General features: G+C 34.9%; 1 protein-coding gene and 1 pseudogene across 1 annotated transcript; one reads left to right on the top strand and one right to left on the bottom strand.

Annotated features, from left to right (window-relative positions):
- The first annotated feature begins 9481 nt into the window (after window positions 1-9481).
- On the top strand, window positions 9482-10224 carry LOC124439050 (annotated as a pseudogene).
- A 164-nt stretch (window positions 10225-10388) lies between these two features.
- LOC124439057 lies at window positions 10389-11666 on the bottom strand. Its single transcript, XM_046989268.1, has 2 exons — window positions 10931-11666; window positions 10389-10833 (listed from the first exon to the last, which is right to left on the bottom strand). The coding sequence occupies exons 1-2, from the start codon at window positions 11664-11666 to the stop codon at window positions 10415-10417; spliced, it is 1155 nt and encodes a 384-aa protein (XP_046845224.1). The 3' UTR covers window positions 10389-10414.
- Between the last annotated feature and the right edge of the window lie 5483 nt (window positions 11667-17149).

The following is a 17149-nucleotide window of genomic DNA, read 5'->3' on the forward strand; positions in this document are numbered from 1 at the left end:
AATAAAATGCTATAATGGACTAAAAGTAGACAATATTGAGGTATGTATTTTTTAAGAGGTTTGCTTATCCGTGCAGATATGTTGATATGATTCATAGATTTTGCCAGACCTGAACCTCAGTTGTGCATGATATCGAATCAAGTTCTGAACGTAATTCATGAACGATGGCATCATTTCCTCATTGATCTTAACCAGGCATGGTTGCAACCAGAAATTAGAGGAATTTGCCACAGTTATACACCAAAGGGTGCAGCTCTTAACAACTGCTGGGGTTCATCGATGGACTGTTCGTCCTGTTGCATCAGGTCGATTGCAACGTAACACTTTATTATGGAGACAAGAAAGTTCATGCTTTTAAGTTTCAATCTATTGCAACACCATCAGGCATGATAGCTAATCTTTATGGTCCAGTCGAAGGAAAAAGGCATGATAGTGCAATGCTTGCCCAATCTGGTATTCTCAACATGTTGCAGCAATATTCATTTAACATGCAAGGGGATATTTTATGCATATATGGTGATCCTGCATACACCCCTCAGACCACAATTACAGGGCCCTTTCCGAGGAGCTATAGTTACAGAACAACAAAAACAATGGAACAAATCTATGAGTCAAGTGAGAATAGCTGTTGAATGGTTGTTTGGTGACATTGTAAATTACTTAAAATTTTTGGACTTTAAAAAAAATTTGAAAGTACGTTTGAGTGCAGTTGGGAAAATTTATGTTGTGTGTGCTCTTATATAAAATGCAAGGGCATGCCTATATGGCACAACAACAGCAAAATACTTTGGCATTGACCCACCCACTAATACACAATTACTTCATGTAAATGATTAAAAAAATGCCATTGTTCATAAGAAATTGTTTCAAAACAGAACATTAATAAATGGATTTAAATGCAAAAATTTAAACATTTGCACAATAGTTGTAAAATATGAAAGACAGCATGAAAATGCATATACTTTTTTACATATTTACTTTAAAAAACTGAAACAATTGAGATTTGTAAGCAAGTTTACTTTGATCTGTTATCATCACAGCATAAACAAAAAGAGGAGGCTGTTCTCTGGTAATAGTCTATGTCATTGTTCATTTTCCAGAAGTTAACTTATTCAAAAGGGCCATCATGCATGAACTTTGCTCCTGCTGGTGCCTCATCAACTGCATGAATTGCTGTTGTTGAGTCCTTTGCAATTCGATAAGTTGATTCAGCACTGAATTATTTTGATTTTGGGCTACTTCCATTGCTTCTTTTCTAAGTTTCACGTCATTTTCTTTTAATTCATAGTCTTTGTCAGTTTGCTGCTGCATTATATCCAATTCCTTCTTCTTCAACTCAGCCTCTCTCTCACTTTTTTCTCTTAAATACAAAACCATGTCAGAACTACTACTGCGTTTTCTTTTGGCAGTTTTTACCTCAGAATCAGTAAACTCTGATCTCTTGCGAGTTTCACCAAACGATTCAAGGGATTTCTGTCTCATTTCAGCTGCCTGACTGGCTTCCTCCTCAAGTTTTCTTTTCTTTTCCTTTGACGCTCTTTCGTGCTCCATATCAGCTTCATGAAACAATGTAATAATTTCATCCATGCCAAGATCTACTTCATTCTCCTGGCATGATATTCCACTTGCAAGATTTTCATCACGTATTTTCTTCTTATGTTTCTTTTCAAGCACAGCATATCGATCACGTACAGACCTTTGAGTTACACGAAACGTTGGTGTTTCCAAAGAATTCAATGAAGTAGCTATCTTCATCCATGCTTCTCCTCTTTCAGGAGATGCTTTCTTACTGCTCCATGGTTGAATCAACAAAATTTCTCGTACAAATATCTGATCATGCAGCTCAGTCCATTTCATAGGAACACTAATTGAACAGAAAAATACGATTTCTTAGCAAAATAATGTAACCTCGAAGTATATTGCAGTTAAATAATTCATCCTTCAAAGATCTAATAAAAATATAAACAGAAATACAAAAGCAAGTGAAGCTTTGACTTAACATGATATTTTAAAACCTCAATACTTGTAAAATTATAATAAATAACTAGTTTTAATAGTTACACGAAACGTTGGTGTTTCCAAAGAATTCAATGAAGTAGCTATCTTCATCCATGCTTCTCCTCTTTCAGGAGATGCTTTCTTAGTGCTCCATGGTTGAATCAACAAAATTTCTCGTACAAATATCTGATCATGCAGCTCAGTCCATTTCATAGGAACACTAATTGAACAGAAAAATACGATTTCTTAGCAAAATAATGTGATATTTTAAAGCCTCAATACTTGTAAAATTATAATAAATAACATTTGATGCAGTTGCACTTCAGAACATCACAAAAAGGTTACTTAAAGTAATTTCTATACAATATTGTTTGTTTTCATTTACTAAACCTATGCAGACTTGAGTATTTTTGAAATTTCATATGAAACTCAATTACAGAAAATCCGTAAATATCCAGATTTAATATGTACTTTTTTAAAGAAACAAGTAAAAATCCTACAATTGTGGCGAAAAAAGCCATTGCCCATTGCATGAAAAGAAGCAAAATAGCAATGATAACAAATAAGCTAACTTCTCTCTCGTGAACTGTGGAGATGAACTATGATATACTTTTTTGTATAAACTAAAGAGTTTAAGAAAACGACGCACATCTGCATTCATACATGTGTAGCCGACATATAGCTCTTTCGTCGATAGTTATAAATACATCCTCGTAGGAGCCGATAACTGGAAAGCTAGGTTGACTCGCTGTTACGAATTGCAGGTTTTTACCTTGATTTTCATCAAAAAATTGCTTGCCGAATCCCAAATACACATACATTTTCCTCACTCTTTCCTCGGAGGAGTGGGAAATTGTGAAATTTTCGGAAAAGCGGTCAATTTCGGCAGCGGCAAAGGACGAAATCCGCCATTTTTGGCGTCATCAGATATCTAAGGCCGCGCTTGAGATAGCCGCTCTAGTTATTATAGAACTCAATGGTTCGCATTAGAGAGCTTAAGCGACTACGTTTTACTGGACGGCAACGGCAAGAGGAAGTTGTTTTTATTTCCGTTCTGCCAAATGGCTTTATGGTCAAAGTCAGCGGAGAGACGTGGGCTCATGAAATAAAATTTTTGTCGCCCACCCTGATTTGACCACCACAATTGCGAGTATAGAAAATATCAAAACTATTTATTTTCCTAACATAAACACTTTTTTAAAATTTTATTTATTAAACTGCCAACTTTTGTGGTTTGCGGATGCTGAAATAGCGACAGAAAAAGGAACATTTCTTGACTCCGGTAAGTAGCACAGTATTAGTTTTACTATTTTGTTTTTAACACGATACTTGAAGAGTGTTTCTACCAATAAGTTTTAATTTAAAGTTATTTTGGTCCAGTCTTGTTTGTTCTTCACTTAATCGCTCGCCAGACGTGGCGAAGCTGTCAATTTTTATCGAGTTTTGCATCCATCTTGCATCATGATCAAGGCATCAAGCTAAACTCTCCTGATTTGAATTGAGTTTACTTCCCAAAAATGGGGCATAATTTGTTCATGTTTTTTTTGAAAAGATGAAGGGAAAGTTTACAACAGAGTTGTGTTGAAATTGAATGCAGTGCCATGCAAAATTAATGAGAACTATGGTATATGTTGTATAATAAAAATAACTATTAAACTGTTTGCCTGCTCAATTTGACTGACTGTATGGTGTAGACAATTATAATGAGATTGGAAAGTTGGATTTATGCAAACAATTTGAAGTACTACTTAGCGTTTCTGTAAATGAATTATTTATTGTTATAGTAAACAGGTTAATACTTCAAAACCAAGATGAAAGTAGTGTGTTGAACAATGTGCTAAGATTTGTTTCTACCTTGAAATTTTTGTTCAACAGTAGCTTATGATTATATCATTAATATGCATGAAAAATTAAACATATTATTGTCTCATCTCATTAAATCCATACTTGGTATGATTCCAGGTGATCCACAAATTCACATCGAATGCATTGGTTACCATGAAGTTGAATGTAGAAGAAGCAAAATAGATGGCGAAATTCTTTTGTGTTCATGAAGAATTAGTAGAAATCAATAAAAGAATTCTTTTAACAAATGGTAAACAAATTTAAATTTGCTCATGGTCAAGTTAGTCCTAAACAAAGAAGCATCGTCCTTTCAATGATGTTTCTTTGTACAAAATAGTATTTTCGAGAAACTTGATTTGTAAGTCTTTCATGAATATTTTACCAAGAGATAAAGGAACTATTCGTGATCAAAACAAAGATTTAACAATTTGTTTATCATTTACCCAAATGTTAGTTTGCATATCAATAAGTATTGGTAGCCGTAAGTTGCTTACAAAACAGAAGATAGTAGTGTCAGGTTAGCATTTTGAAAATTATATCTGTTCATGACATATTACACATTCAAAAATCGGCATGCACAATAATATCTATTAAAACTTGATAAATTCTTCACTATTCGTCAACAATTATTTAATTATGCAGCACAGACAGTTTGTCAGAAGAAATCATGCATTCTTTCCAAGTTTGTAATCAATGGAAAATTAATGTAGTTTGTTCAGTAATAGATCCAAGATTCGAAAGCTGACAAAATACAAATTACAGCAACAGTGTCATGGTGTTTTGAATTTTCTTTTTTGTAGCTTTCTAGTTCAACATGTTCTTTTCATGAGTTTCAGTGATTTATCAGGTATCAATCACACGCATGATACTTATCCATGGTAAATTTCAGTTGACTTATGTCGTACTGAAGCAAACACAAGTTTCTTGGTTATTTTTTACACAGATTTATCCATTTGAAGCAGAAAAATAGGTGCACCAATAGTGCCCTGTTTTAAACAGTCACACATCAAAGCATGAAATAATGTATAGTTTGACGGATTGACAGGTCTAGTAAAGAATGCCGTTTGATTTCACTTGGCTATTAAAATCATAATATAATTTAAATGCCACATCCGTCACGTCGAATTCTTTATTTTGATGTGTTTGTATTACATTTGTTGCCTGAAGCATTATTTTCACATGATATGGAAGTTTATTGTATTGTTTTTCTCTCATTGTTTTGTTCATAGTATTAGAAAAGAGGAAAGTGAATATTTCAAATTTTTAGTGGAGTTTTATCACCAAAATCCGCCATTACCATTGAGCTCTATAAGACCTGGAGGGGCAAAGGGGCCTGGACCCCGTGGTCAAAAACATGGCGGTAATGGCGGATTTTGGTGGTCAAAACTTCCACTTTAAAATTTTTTTTCAATATTCACTCCCTCCTGATTTCCAATACTGTTTATATGAACGATAACGTGAAAAAAAAACAATTACGATACCGACAGCATCATGTGAAAATAATGCTTCAGCATTGCGTGAAAACAGTACACACACATGAAACTAAAGAAAATCGACGGTAGAGAAACGCATAATTTGGCTGTAACATTTAAGTTATTTTATGACATTTTAACCTTTTAAAAGTGAAAATCAAACGGCATTAGTAGACCTGTCAATCTCGTCAAACTTATACATTATTTCATGCTTCTGTGTCTTTGACTGTTTGTAAACAGTTTGTTGCAACTATTTTTCTTGCTCAAATGGATAAATCTGTGTAAAAATACTCCTAAGGAAGCGATAAAATGTTTGCTTCAGTCCTACGACATAAGTCAACTGAAAATTTACCATGGATAAGTATCATAAGTGTATATTGTCATTACCTGATAAATCTACTGAAAACTCATAAAGAAAGTATGTTGAACTAGAAGAGCTACAAAAAAGAAAAAAATTCAAAACACCATGACACTGTTGCTTGGTAATTTGTATTTTGTAAACAGCTTGGCAGAATCTTGGATCTATTACTGAACAGAACTACATTAATTTTCCATTGAAATTACAAACTTGGAAACTAAAGTGCATTGGTTTCTCTGACAAAAACACTGTCTATTGCTGCATGAAGGCAAAATAGTTATTTGACAGTGTAGGCGAAGAAATTTATCAAGTTCTATAGATATTATTGTGCATTACTTACAGTTTTTTGGAATTGTGTAATATATGTCAAGAACAAGATATAATTTTTCAAAAATGCTAACCCTTGGAGCACTACTACTCTTCTGTTTTGCTTAAACAACTTACAGCTACCAATACTAATTATTTATATGTACAAACTAACATTTGGAAATTAAATGATAAACAACTTGTTAAATCTTTGTATTTTACATCAAGCCTTTGAATTAGTCCCTTTTATCTCTTGGTAAAAAAAATATTAATGAAAGACTTACAAATCAAGTTTTTCGAAAATAGTATTTTGTACAAAGAAACTAAACATAATTGGAAAGGTCACATGTTGAAGACAGACTTTGCTTCTTTGACTAGGTTGCTTGACCATGAGCAAAATTAAATTTGTTTACAATTTGTTTAAAGAATTCTTTTTGTTGATTCCTACTAATTCTTCATAAGACACAAAGAATTTCTTTGCCATCTATTTTTGCTTCTTCTACATTCAACTTCATTGTAACCAATGCATCCGATGTGAATTTGTGGATCACCTGGAATCATACCAAGTATGGATTTGATGAGATGAGACAATAATATGTTTAATTTTTCATGCATATTAATGATATGCAAAAAATCATACAAATCTTAGCACATTGCTCAACACACTACTTTTATCTTGGTTTTGAAGTAGTAACCTGTTTACTATAACAATAAATACTTCATTTACAGAAACGCTAAGTAGTATTTTAAACTGTTTGCATAAATCAACTTTCCAATCCCATTATTATTGTCTACACTATACAGTCAGTCAAATTGAGCAGGCAAACAGTATAAAAGTTATTTTTATTATACAACATATACCATAGTTCTCATTAATTTTGCATGGCACTGCATTTAATTTCAACACAACTCTGTTGTAAACTTTCCCTTCATCTTTTCAAAAAAAACATGAACAAATTATGCCCCATTTTTGGGAAGTAAACTCAATTCAAATCAGGAGAGTTTAGCTTGATGCCTTGATCATGATACAAGATGGATGCAAAACTCGATAAAAATTGACAGCTTCGCCACGTCTGGCGAGCGATTAAGTGAAGAACAAACAAGACTGGACCAAAATAACTTTAAATTAAAACTTATTGGTAGAAACACTCTTCAAGTATCGTGTTAAAAACAAAATGGTAAAACTAATACTGTGCTACTTACAGGAGTCAAGAAATGTTCCTTTTTCTGTCGCTATTTCAGCATTCGCAAACCACAGAAGTTGGCAATTTAATAAATAAAATTTTAAAAAAGTGTTTATGTTAAGAAAATAAATAGTTTTGATATTTTCTATACTCGCAATTGTGGTGGTCAAATCAGGGTGGGCGACAAAAATTTTATTTCATGAGCCCGCGTCTCTCCGCTGACTTTGACCACCAAAATCCGCCATGTTTTTGACCACGCGGCCGCGCGCTGATAATTTATAGTAATTTTGTTGACGTTTCCCCTCCAGGTCTTATAGAACTCAATGGCCATTACCGTCATGTTTTTGACCACGGGGTCCAGGCCCCTTTGCCCCTCCAGGTTTTATAGAGCTCAATGAATATAAGACTTATTAAGACGGCAGCGTGACATTCATGACAAATCCAAGATGGCGCGGGAACCGGGCGAAAAACTTGGGGCTACTATTAGGCAATTGTTGTTTTTTGCAGTTTACTTCGTTTCAGGGTTTTCAAACTACTCCAATCAAGTTTTATTGGAAACAAAGCGTTATTATTAATGTTTTGAAGCCATATTGGACAATTATTATTGGAATACAGGCGAAAATATCGCTTGCGAAGTGTTGTGTAAATTGGTCGTTTGGTTGTCTCGAGGCGTTTGTCTACCAAACTAAACGGATTTCGTCTGCTTTAGTTCCCATAATTGTTCGTCCACATTGAAATACATGATATTGAATACATACAGAAAGATGGGAAAATTAATCTTCATCGAAGGGCTTTATCTGCTGCTTTTACTACTTTTACCAATGAGGAGGAACTGGAGGATGGACTTGTAAGCTTGCCATAGGTCTTGAAAGTGGTTAAGCTTGACTTTAATGAACCTTCATGACAGTATGAGTGGTCAGGTATGAGAGGTTGGTCATCCTTCTCTATGGTTAAGGCAGTTGCACATTCAGCACACTTGATGCAACTTGTAATTTTCTTGGCTATGTATCCACTGATATAGGTCAGTACATCATCATGCCAAAGAGTGGAACTGTTTAATAATGCTGAAACTCTCCTATCAACATTTTGTGTCTCTAATAATGTGATGCAATTTAGACATTTGTAGTTATAAAATTGTATTGCCATTGGAAACAACTGGTATCATAGATGGTGTTGTAGCTATAGCATAATAAAAACATATACTATAACTAAGTATGATAAGCATAAAAGTCACATATATTTTATTCACAGCTATATCTTACAATAATCTCAGCCATAGCCAGCATTTTTGTTTGCTCATGCTATCTCAATCTTGCTGTGTTCACTCACTGTAAAAACAATAGATTTCTAATGAAATGAGCAATTGTAAAACGTTCATTCTGGATATGCCACCGATGACATCCATATCAAATATTTCATAAGATAATATATAAATTTAATGAACACCTCAGCTGTGGTAAAAAAATACTTTATACAGAGCTTTATAACTCTCTCAAAAAATAGTATTGTAACAGTATCTTGGGTTATGTGTTTGAATGTAATTATGTCAGATTTTGAAATAACCACTGTTAATATAACAAGCTTCTGAACATAAGTTCCTTCTCTTTCGTTGAACCACTTGGCTGTAAGATCTCATCAGTATAGCCAATGCTCCTGGATACAATTACTTGATATGAGGTAAGTTTCCTCCAGTTAAGTTTACTAACTTTAATAGCTTCACTAAGATCTTGTCAGTTGATAATAGTGCTGCAGTGTTATGTATCTCCTTACTCCTCTTTTCATTCATTCAAAGTCGGATGGCCTTTCCAAACCGTGTTTGAATCTCACATATCTCACATATCAGTACGAGTACAGTGGGAGTGCTTTCTCGAATAAGTCGCTTTTTTGTCAGAAATATTCAGATTGATTCCCCAATCTTTCTGTAAATTATCAATATGACATATTCCGATGCGCAACAAATCAGTATAGGAGTTAAAGCTGAAAAAATCTGTTTCTCTCAGTGGACAAACGACTTGAGACAACCAAACGACCAATTTACACAATATTTCGAAAGTGCTATTTTCACCCGTATTTCAATTATAATTGTCCAATATGGTTTCAAAACACTTGAAATAAAGATTTGTTTCCAATAAAACTTCATCGGATGAGTTTGAAAACAATGAGAAGAAGTAAATTGCGAAAAACATCAATTGCCCTATAGTGACTCCATGTTTTTTGCCCGGTTCCCACGCCATCTTGGATTTATCATGGATGTCACGCAGTATGGCGGCTCGTTAGCAATCTAGTCCTACTATTTCTATGCTAAAACCTCTCTAAAATTAATATGGCTGACAATTCAAAGAAAATGGAGTGGAGAGATGAGCACGATTTATTGTTGATGAGAGAAATGATGGTTAGTGATCTGTTCCAATACAAAAAGGGAAGCCCCAATCGGGGATTAGTATGGGATTCTATTGTCGAAAACTTAAATAAAACGGAAGCGCCAGTCTTTACTTTAAAAGACAAGAGAAGTGTTCGAGACCGGTGGAGTCTTTTAAAAGCTAAGTTCAAGCAGAAGATGCGCGAAGAAGAAAGGGCAAGTGGCATTGATGTCGAGGAACTGTCGGAGAAAGAAAGTTTGATTGAAGAGTTGTGCCAAAAAGAGGACAGCTTCCTTGAGGTAGCATCAGTTCAAAAGCAAAAGAAAAATGCAAATGCTATTGATATAAGGATGACAGTCTTGGAACGAATGGGCGAAACAAGCAAGAGAAAATCTGATGGGCAAAACTTTGATGTTAAGCTTAAGAGAGTACGCCGCGGAAGTTGTGAGTTAGTCGAATATTTGAGAGAAAGATCAAGCAAGGAAATTGAAATCCGTCGTGCAGAACTAGAAGTAAAGCGAAATGAGCAAGAAATACAAAATCAATTGAGTACCGAAGCAGCTACATAACAAACAGAAGTCTTAAAAATGATACAACAACAAAATCTAAAAATGATGGAGAGCCAAGCTTTACTTCTTCAGCAGCAACAGCAATTGTCAACAGCATTTCTTGACATTATTCAGAGGTTCACAACCAAGTAAGATTGTGTTGTCACTTACAAGGAAAGAATTCTTAACTGTTGTGTTTTAGCAATCTGTGTAACTATGAACTTTTAATGTTTTGTTATTTGAATTATAATAACTTTCTCACTTACACTTGTCAGTACTTACATAACAAGTTACATACTTGCTAATTGTTAGTGTGTTTAATAATGAGTCATTTTGGCATTCATTAATTAGTTATAAAGTAATTCTCCAAGGTTGGAGGATCTAACTGAAAAAACTTGGATGTTATATTTCCATACATGCAAGTGAGTGAATTTCTTAACAACGCACAGACAATATATGCTTTCCCAACACTACTTAGACCTATTTTGAGGTTTTTTTTGAAGTCCATGAACCGGAATGAGTTGATCTCATCTCCAAATAACCATTCCACAGACACTCTAACTGAACTTATTTGCTTGTTGAATTCTTTCATTCTGTCTGTGATTACCCCATGCCGAAAAGGAGCTTGTAGATGAATCCTCTGTGGATAAGCGGGATCCCCATATATGCATAATGGTCTCCCATCCACAGAAAAAGCATTTTGTTCCAGGTCTTGAAAGAAGTTTGAGTCAGCCAGCATACCAGCATCATGTTTTTTTCCTTCTGTAATATAGAAAGTATTTGCCTGAGTTATAGACTGTTTTTGCTTGTACAATATAGTGTGTACAATAATATTTTCATTTAAATAATATAAGCATACCAACTGGACCAAAAATATGTGCAATCAAACCATTTGGCAATGCCACACCCTGGAACTTCAAAGAGTGAACTCTTTTATGGCCATTGTAAACAATTCGCTGATGTTTTGTTGGCCGTGAAATTGGTCTGACCGTTCCATCAATAAAGCCAAAGCAATTTTCATAAGGTGCTCCTTTTTCATGGATGACATTGGCATAAACCTGTAGATTTTCTGGGCTTAAAAGATCATGGTTCCATTCTGTAACTTTTCGCTTATGATAATTATAAATAAAGTCAATGATGGTATTTGCAATCATACACAACTCAGGAACTGGTCGCCCAAATCTGCCAATCATGTATGAAAATCGACAAGGGTAAGCAAGACGATTTAAAAGAATGCATAGCCCCTCCAGTCCTGAACATGTTGTCCTTTGTGGACACTTGACTATTTCAGGGATTCTAAGATTTTGTTGGAGGAAAATCAAATCGTCTTTGTTGGCTCGGAATTCTACTTTACATTCATCCTCACTTAGATTATCTAAACAAAATGGCTCATAATTTTTGAATGGAAGCTCTGGGTTCCTTGATTTATATGCCTTGTACAATATGATCAATTCATATTCTGTAATGTAACCTTCTTCAAAAAGCACAAGACAAAAGTTTCGTATTGTTTTAAACGAAGACATGAAAAAGAGTTCACTTTCTACCGCCGCTTTCGAACTTTGCTTAACTGTTTTAAATATACGCGGGAACGTCATGCTCATCCCAGTCTTTCGCGATGTTTCACGACGCCGTTGTCGGATAAAACGTTGTTGCTTAAGCTCTCTTATAACTGTATAGACAACGGTTGAATGTTATCTAATTATTAATTAATATGCACGATAAATTTTATTTCACTAAAATCAGTTACGTCAATTGAAATCTCAAAAGAAATAATCCAGCAATTAAGAAAATAATTAACATGCATAATAGATTGTCAATAACACAATTGGAATAAGACAAAATTTAAAAATTAAACGAGACTTACCTTAAGTTAAAGATTGATTATAACTCTATTATAAATCATGAACTGGGAGTGAAAGAGTTGTACAGAATGCAATGATTATGAAGGGCTTTGATGTCTTAGAATTCTGAATACGCTGTTAGAACAAAATTCTCCTCATTTATCGATCGAGCGTGCTGTGTTCTCTGTCCTAAAACTCCTCTCCCACAAGGAGGTCACGTGACTGTCATTAACATGGAACACAGAATGAGAGAGAACGCTGCGCATGCATCAACAATTCTTAAGAGCCTACAATTATTCAGTGATATAACACTAACTATCTAAGGGTGGGTCAGACATACAAGACCTAGCAGGAGGGTGTACAGTTCTTTCACTCCCAGTTGATGATTCATAGAATTATAATCAAACTTCAAATTAAGGTAAGTCTCGTATAATTCTTAAATTCTATTTCATCATTAACTCTGTTCGTTCCAGATTTGTATGTAATGAGATTTCTAACTAATTTGATAAATTTGTTCGTACAAATCAACAAGTCGGCTTAGGTCAAAGTAAAATAACATAACCCATCAACAATAAGTCTATAATTAACAAATATTCAGTCTAAATAGAAAGGTTTAAGATCTTAATTTGCCGGAGCTAGATTGCAAAATAGCGTTTTTAATAGCTAAAATTATATTCATATGGCTTTTTAAAAAAACGTTGAAAAGTGTTTTCATTTGACCAAACAGCTGATGTGAATGTATCTTGTATCTTCAACTGACTCTCAGCGAGATAGGAAGACGAGGCAGCTCGTGTGTTGTGACTTTTAAACTTTGACGTGTCTACCCCAGCCATGTCCATGACAGATTTGCTTTAGCAAGCGATGTTGTTTCTGGATACTAGTCCATGAGATTTTACAAAAATTATCAGAAGCTGTTGAGAATTTCAGAGATCTGCTGTTTTCTTCAAATATTCCACTAAATATCTTATCATGCTAAGACATTTATCATATGGTAAGATAAGAACTCAAGAAGTGAATTTCATGATGAAAACAGAGAGATAAAAGAAAGAAAAGAGGAAAGCACAAGCAGACCCCAAAATGACGATGGAGAAACTACTGCAAATTGGAAAAACGTTAAAGTTATCAAAAACCGAAGCAGAAGGCATTGAAAGTACGAATCAAATTTTTCATAAATTTAAGCTGTTTAAACGGAAAATCTGTGGAATATTCAACGAAAAGCAAGTGCAGATTTTGCGATCGTGAACATCGCCCAGAGAAGAACAGCTGCACAGCCTCTGAGAAGAAATGTCGACAGTGCTTAAAGTGGAATCACTTCCAAATATTTTGCTCCGAGAATCGAAGAAGAACAGAGACGCAACAAAACGATTTTCAAATCATCGTACTGAATTGATAAAACGAAACGGAGAAATGAAACTTAACCAAACCAGACTTCGTCAATAGAATATCATGAAAGAAGCTACATCAGAATCAAGTATGGAGGATGAATATGTATTTTCTACATTAACAGGTCAACTAAAATTGCCAAAATTTAAATTTAAAATTAACCGTATTACAGAAATACTCATGGCAGATATGGGCTCCAGCGTAAACCTTTTGGATCAAGAAAATTTCAATAGACTGAAGAAAAAACCAGAATTGCTGGAAACGACTGAAAAAACTTTCTTTACGTGTCAAAAAAACTACCACATATGGAAAAAAACATAGTTGAATCAAATAAAATGTACGGCTTAGAGACATTTTTTGTCGTCAATGGGAATACGGGTTATCTAGTAATTTGGAAAACTTGGGCTCAAAAATTGGGCTTGGTTCAAATAGCTGCATCGATAGAAGGTAATATAAAGTCAAATAACCAACTCGTTGAAAAAATAGGAAAAGTAACAAAGTAAGTAAGTAAAGTGGAAGAGTTAGTTGACAAGCATCAAGAAGTCTTTCAAGGACTGGGAAAACTGAAAGGGTTTCAAGTCCATCTACATGTGGGTAAAGATATACAACCTGTCGCACAACCTCACCGACGAGTACCATTCCATGTTAGAAAAGACTTGGAGAAACAATTAAAACACGGCGGGTGATAGAAAAACTGATGAGCCAACACCTTGGGTCTCACCGGTCGTGGTGGTAGCAAAAAAGAAGGTGAGGTACGAGTTTGCATAGATATGCAAAGTTATGAAGTTTATAAAGCTATAAAGAGAGAACAGCATATCACACCGACAATTGGTGAAATAATAAGTGATTTAAATGGTGCTACATTATTTAGCAAGTGGGCTAAAATCAAGGTTACTAAACCGTTACGTCGAAATCTTAAGAAAGATGCTCCATTTACGTTGACAAAAAAGCAAAAAGACGCAGTTCAATCCTTACGCAAATTATTAACATCTGAACCAGAAAGTCCATATTTTGACTCTAATAGTGAAGTGATTCAGAAGTTTTCACAGATGCCAAGAATCTGTGAAGAGGGTGGTGTTGATGGCGGTGGGATGGTATTATAACTTTATAAGTGTGGTCTTCGACGGTTCACATTCTGCTTGTGGTAAAATTATATTGCTTTTTGGCTAGGGATAGTATGGTTGGGCTGGCAAATTTGGCACAACCATTATCCCAAGCCACTGTCTTGAATGATATTTTGGAGGGCCCTAAGAATGCAACTAAAATGGGGAGACAGGGTTAGGCTTAGATTTTTGGTTTGAGGTTAGGGTTAGGTTAAAATTCCCAAATCTTAATAGGAACAGAGTGATATTAATGACTGTGAAGGGTATCCATATGGTTGATAACTGTCACTGCAGTGGTATTGTCTTTCAGATTTTTACGTGTTTATTTTAACAATGTGAAATTTAAAACAATGTTAGGCAAGGGAAACATCTTCAAACTCGGGAGCATTAATATGCTCATAGGCTTCTGCAGCTGACCATCTCCCCCCCAGAGGACCTATCACCCATAACCGCACCAAAACCTCTTGATAATGCGTCAGATTGCAGAACAACATCAATAGGTGAAGACAGATTCTGTTGTAGCCAATCCAATCAATTGGGCCACAATCCAGATCTTAATTTTTTGTGTGTTTGCTAAAAGATATTTAACTAATTTAAAAATATGGCTATTTTATCCCTAGTCAATTTTCGAGTCTTTATTACACTGTCAACAATAAAGCCTAAAACTACAATTTGTTGTTTGGGAATCAAGACTGATCTGTCTGTATGAGACTGAAGGCCATCATCAAAAAACTGTAAGATGTTCATTACATTAGAAACACATCCATCGTATGTATTATCCTGTTGGTAGAAATCGTCAAGATACTCACTTATGATATAGTTTTGCAAGCAAATATGTGCTAATATTGGCTTTAATAATTTAGTAAACTTTCTCGGGCATATAGATAACCATTTGGAAAAAGTGTATATTGGCAAAGTTTTCCATGGCAAACAAAACGTAGATATTTTCAAAATCTTGGATGAATTGGAATACTGTAATATGCATCTTTCGAGTCAATTGTTGTCATCCAGCAGTTAGGTGTAATAAATTTTGAATAGTATCGACAGATTCCATTTTGAGACTCTATTTTGAGGTTAAAGTTCTCTTTCGGTCTTCCGGCCTTTAATAAAGGATGAACAGATTCCATTTGTAGCAATTTAGTTTTTTCAGATTTAAAATAAATCGTACCCTGCCTCCTTTATTGGAACTGTGAACCCTGAAGAATCAAATCTCTTGTTTCATGACCACATTCAATTATCATCTCCTTTTGTAGGAAGCTTCTGATCTCATTATCAAGGAGGTTTCTGTGAGCTTTAACAATCGAATTTGGTGGATGTGGTTGAAGTCAGTTATTTTTTTCAAAATAAGACTTTAAACAATTCGTTATAAATTATGAGAACTGTATTACCTGTAAGGCCATCATGCGTAATTTTCGATGAACTTCTTCCTGAGTTGGGATGGATTGATTTGATTTCAAACTGCTTGATTTGTCAATGCTGTGTTGTAATGGCGAGATTGGGGGGAGAGGATATTGGTTCCTCCCTCGTTGTGATAAAAAGTGTGTACCCAAATAATGAGCAGAGTATTGACCATTGGATGATCTATTCCTATATTGTGATGTTACCTTACCGACAACTGTTTTTGTTTTTGTTAAAGCATGTAAGACTTTAGGCAGATCATTTGCCAAAGAGAAATTTCTTATCTTTATTATCTTGACCAATGAGTGCAATAGAGTACGTAAGTGAGGACATAGCCCTCTTATAATATGGGCTGATTTATTTTTTCCGACTGTTAATTCATCTGCATTTACAGTTACAGCAGTAGCAACCCTTATAAGTAAATCTTTTAGGGTCAATAATTTTGATAGAGTTGAAAATACAGTTTCCATATTGTTCTCCAGAAGACGTCTGTACATGCACGGTAAAATAAACGTAAAAAAATGAAGAGTGTTAGTGAACCAGGTGAGGAGCGGATTCTTCCACCCTGAGGCCTTTTTTCCATACACCAATGCGCCGAAAGAAATTAGAACTAAGTAAAGCGTGGGGCCCCTAACACGTGGGGTCTTTGTGCGGACGCCCCATCTGCCATATGGTGAATCTGGCCCTGCTTTCCTCTTTTCAATGTCAAACTCATTGGCAAATTTATTATCTACAAGCCGAGCAAGCTCATTTGTAAAGGTAGCCCATGATGATCAGAGGAGTAAAGAGATGCACTAATTTCTCATACTGTTCTCATCATATTTTCCTTCGTCTAAAAAAACCGTAAATTTCATTGTCATTGTCATAGCCCTGAATACTTAGGGCATCGTCATCATCATGGGCAGAATTATTGTCTTCGTATGAGACAATCAATGTAGCTGCTTTCTCTGAAGCTAAATTAGTTGCTTTCTCTGATGCTAAGTAGGTAGCTTTTTTTTAAGCTTTAGATGCACCAGCATGGTCATCGTGTACATCCGTCTTTGAACGTTCAGCAAGAGTTGCAGAATTAATGCTGATACACTCAACCGTCTGTTTTCGATTACGGTTACGTCTATTGTCCACTTCAAGACTAGGTTATAACATGTTCTATGTGTTCATACTTTCTTGCAAGTTAATTGATATTTTCATAAGCGTTGTTGATTCAGAATCAGAAAGATTCTGCTCTTGCGGTTTGTCAACCAAGAGGGCAACATCATCTCGACTCTTGTAGTCAGACTCGTCTGACATAATGATAAAACTAAAACTAATAGATACTGAATCGGTAAACAAAAAATCTTTAATTAGCTGAATCCT

The sequence above is a fragment of the Xenia sp. Carnegie-2017 genome, unplaced genomic scaffold (genome assembly GCF_021976095.1).
Source record: "Xenia sp. Carnegie-2017 unplaced genomic scaffold, XeniaSp_v1 HiC_scaffold_1, whole genome shotgun sequence".
NCBI lineage: Eukaryota > Metazoa > Cnidaria > Anthozoa > Malacalcyonacea > Xeniidae > Xenia > Xenia sp. Carnegie-2017.

Excerpts from the sequence above, each read along its gene's own strand:
- LOC124439057 (XM_046989268.1), bottom strand. The coding sequence starts at position 11,666 with ATGACGTTCCCGCGTATATTTAAAACAGTTAAGCAAAGTTCGAAAGCG. Across the intron at positions 10,834-10,930 it reads ACATATTTTTGGTCCAGTTG|AAGGAAAAAAACATGATGCT; the intron begins GTATGCTTATAT and ends TCTATATTACAG.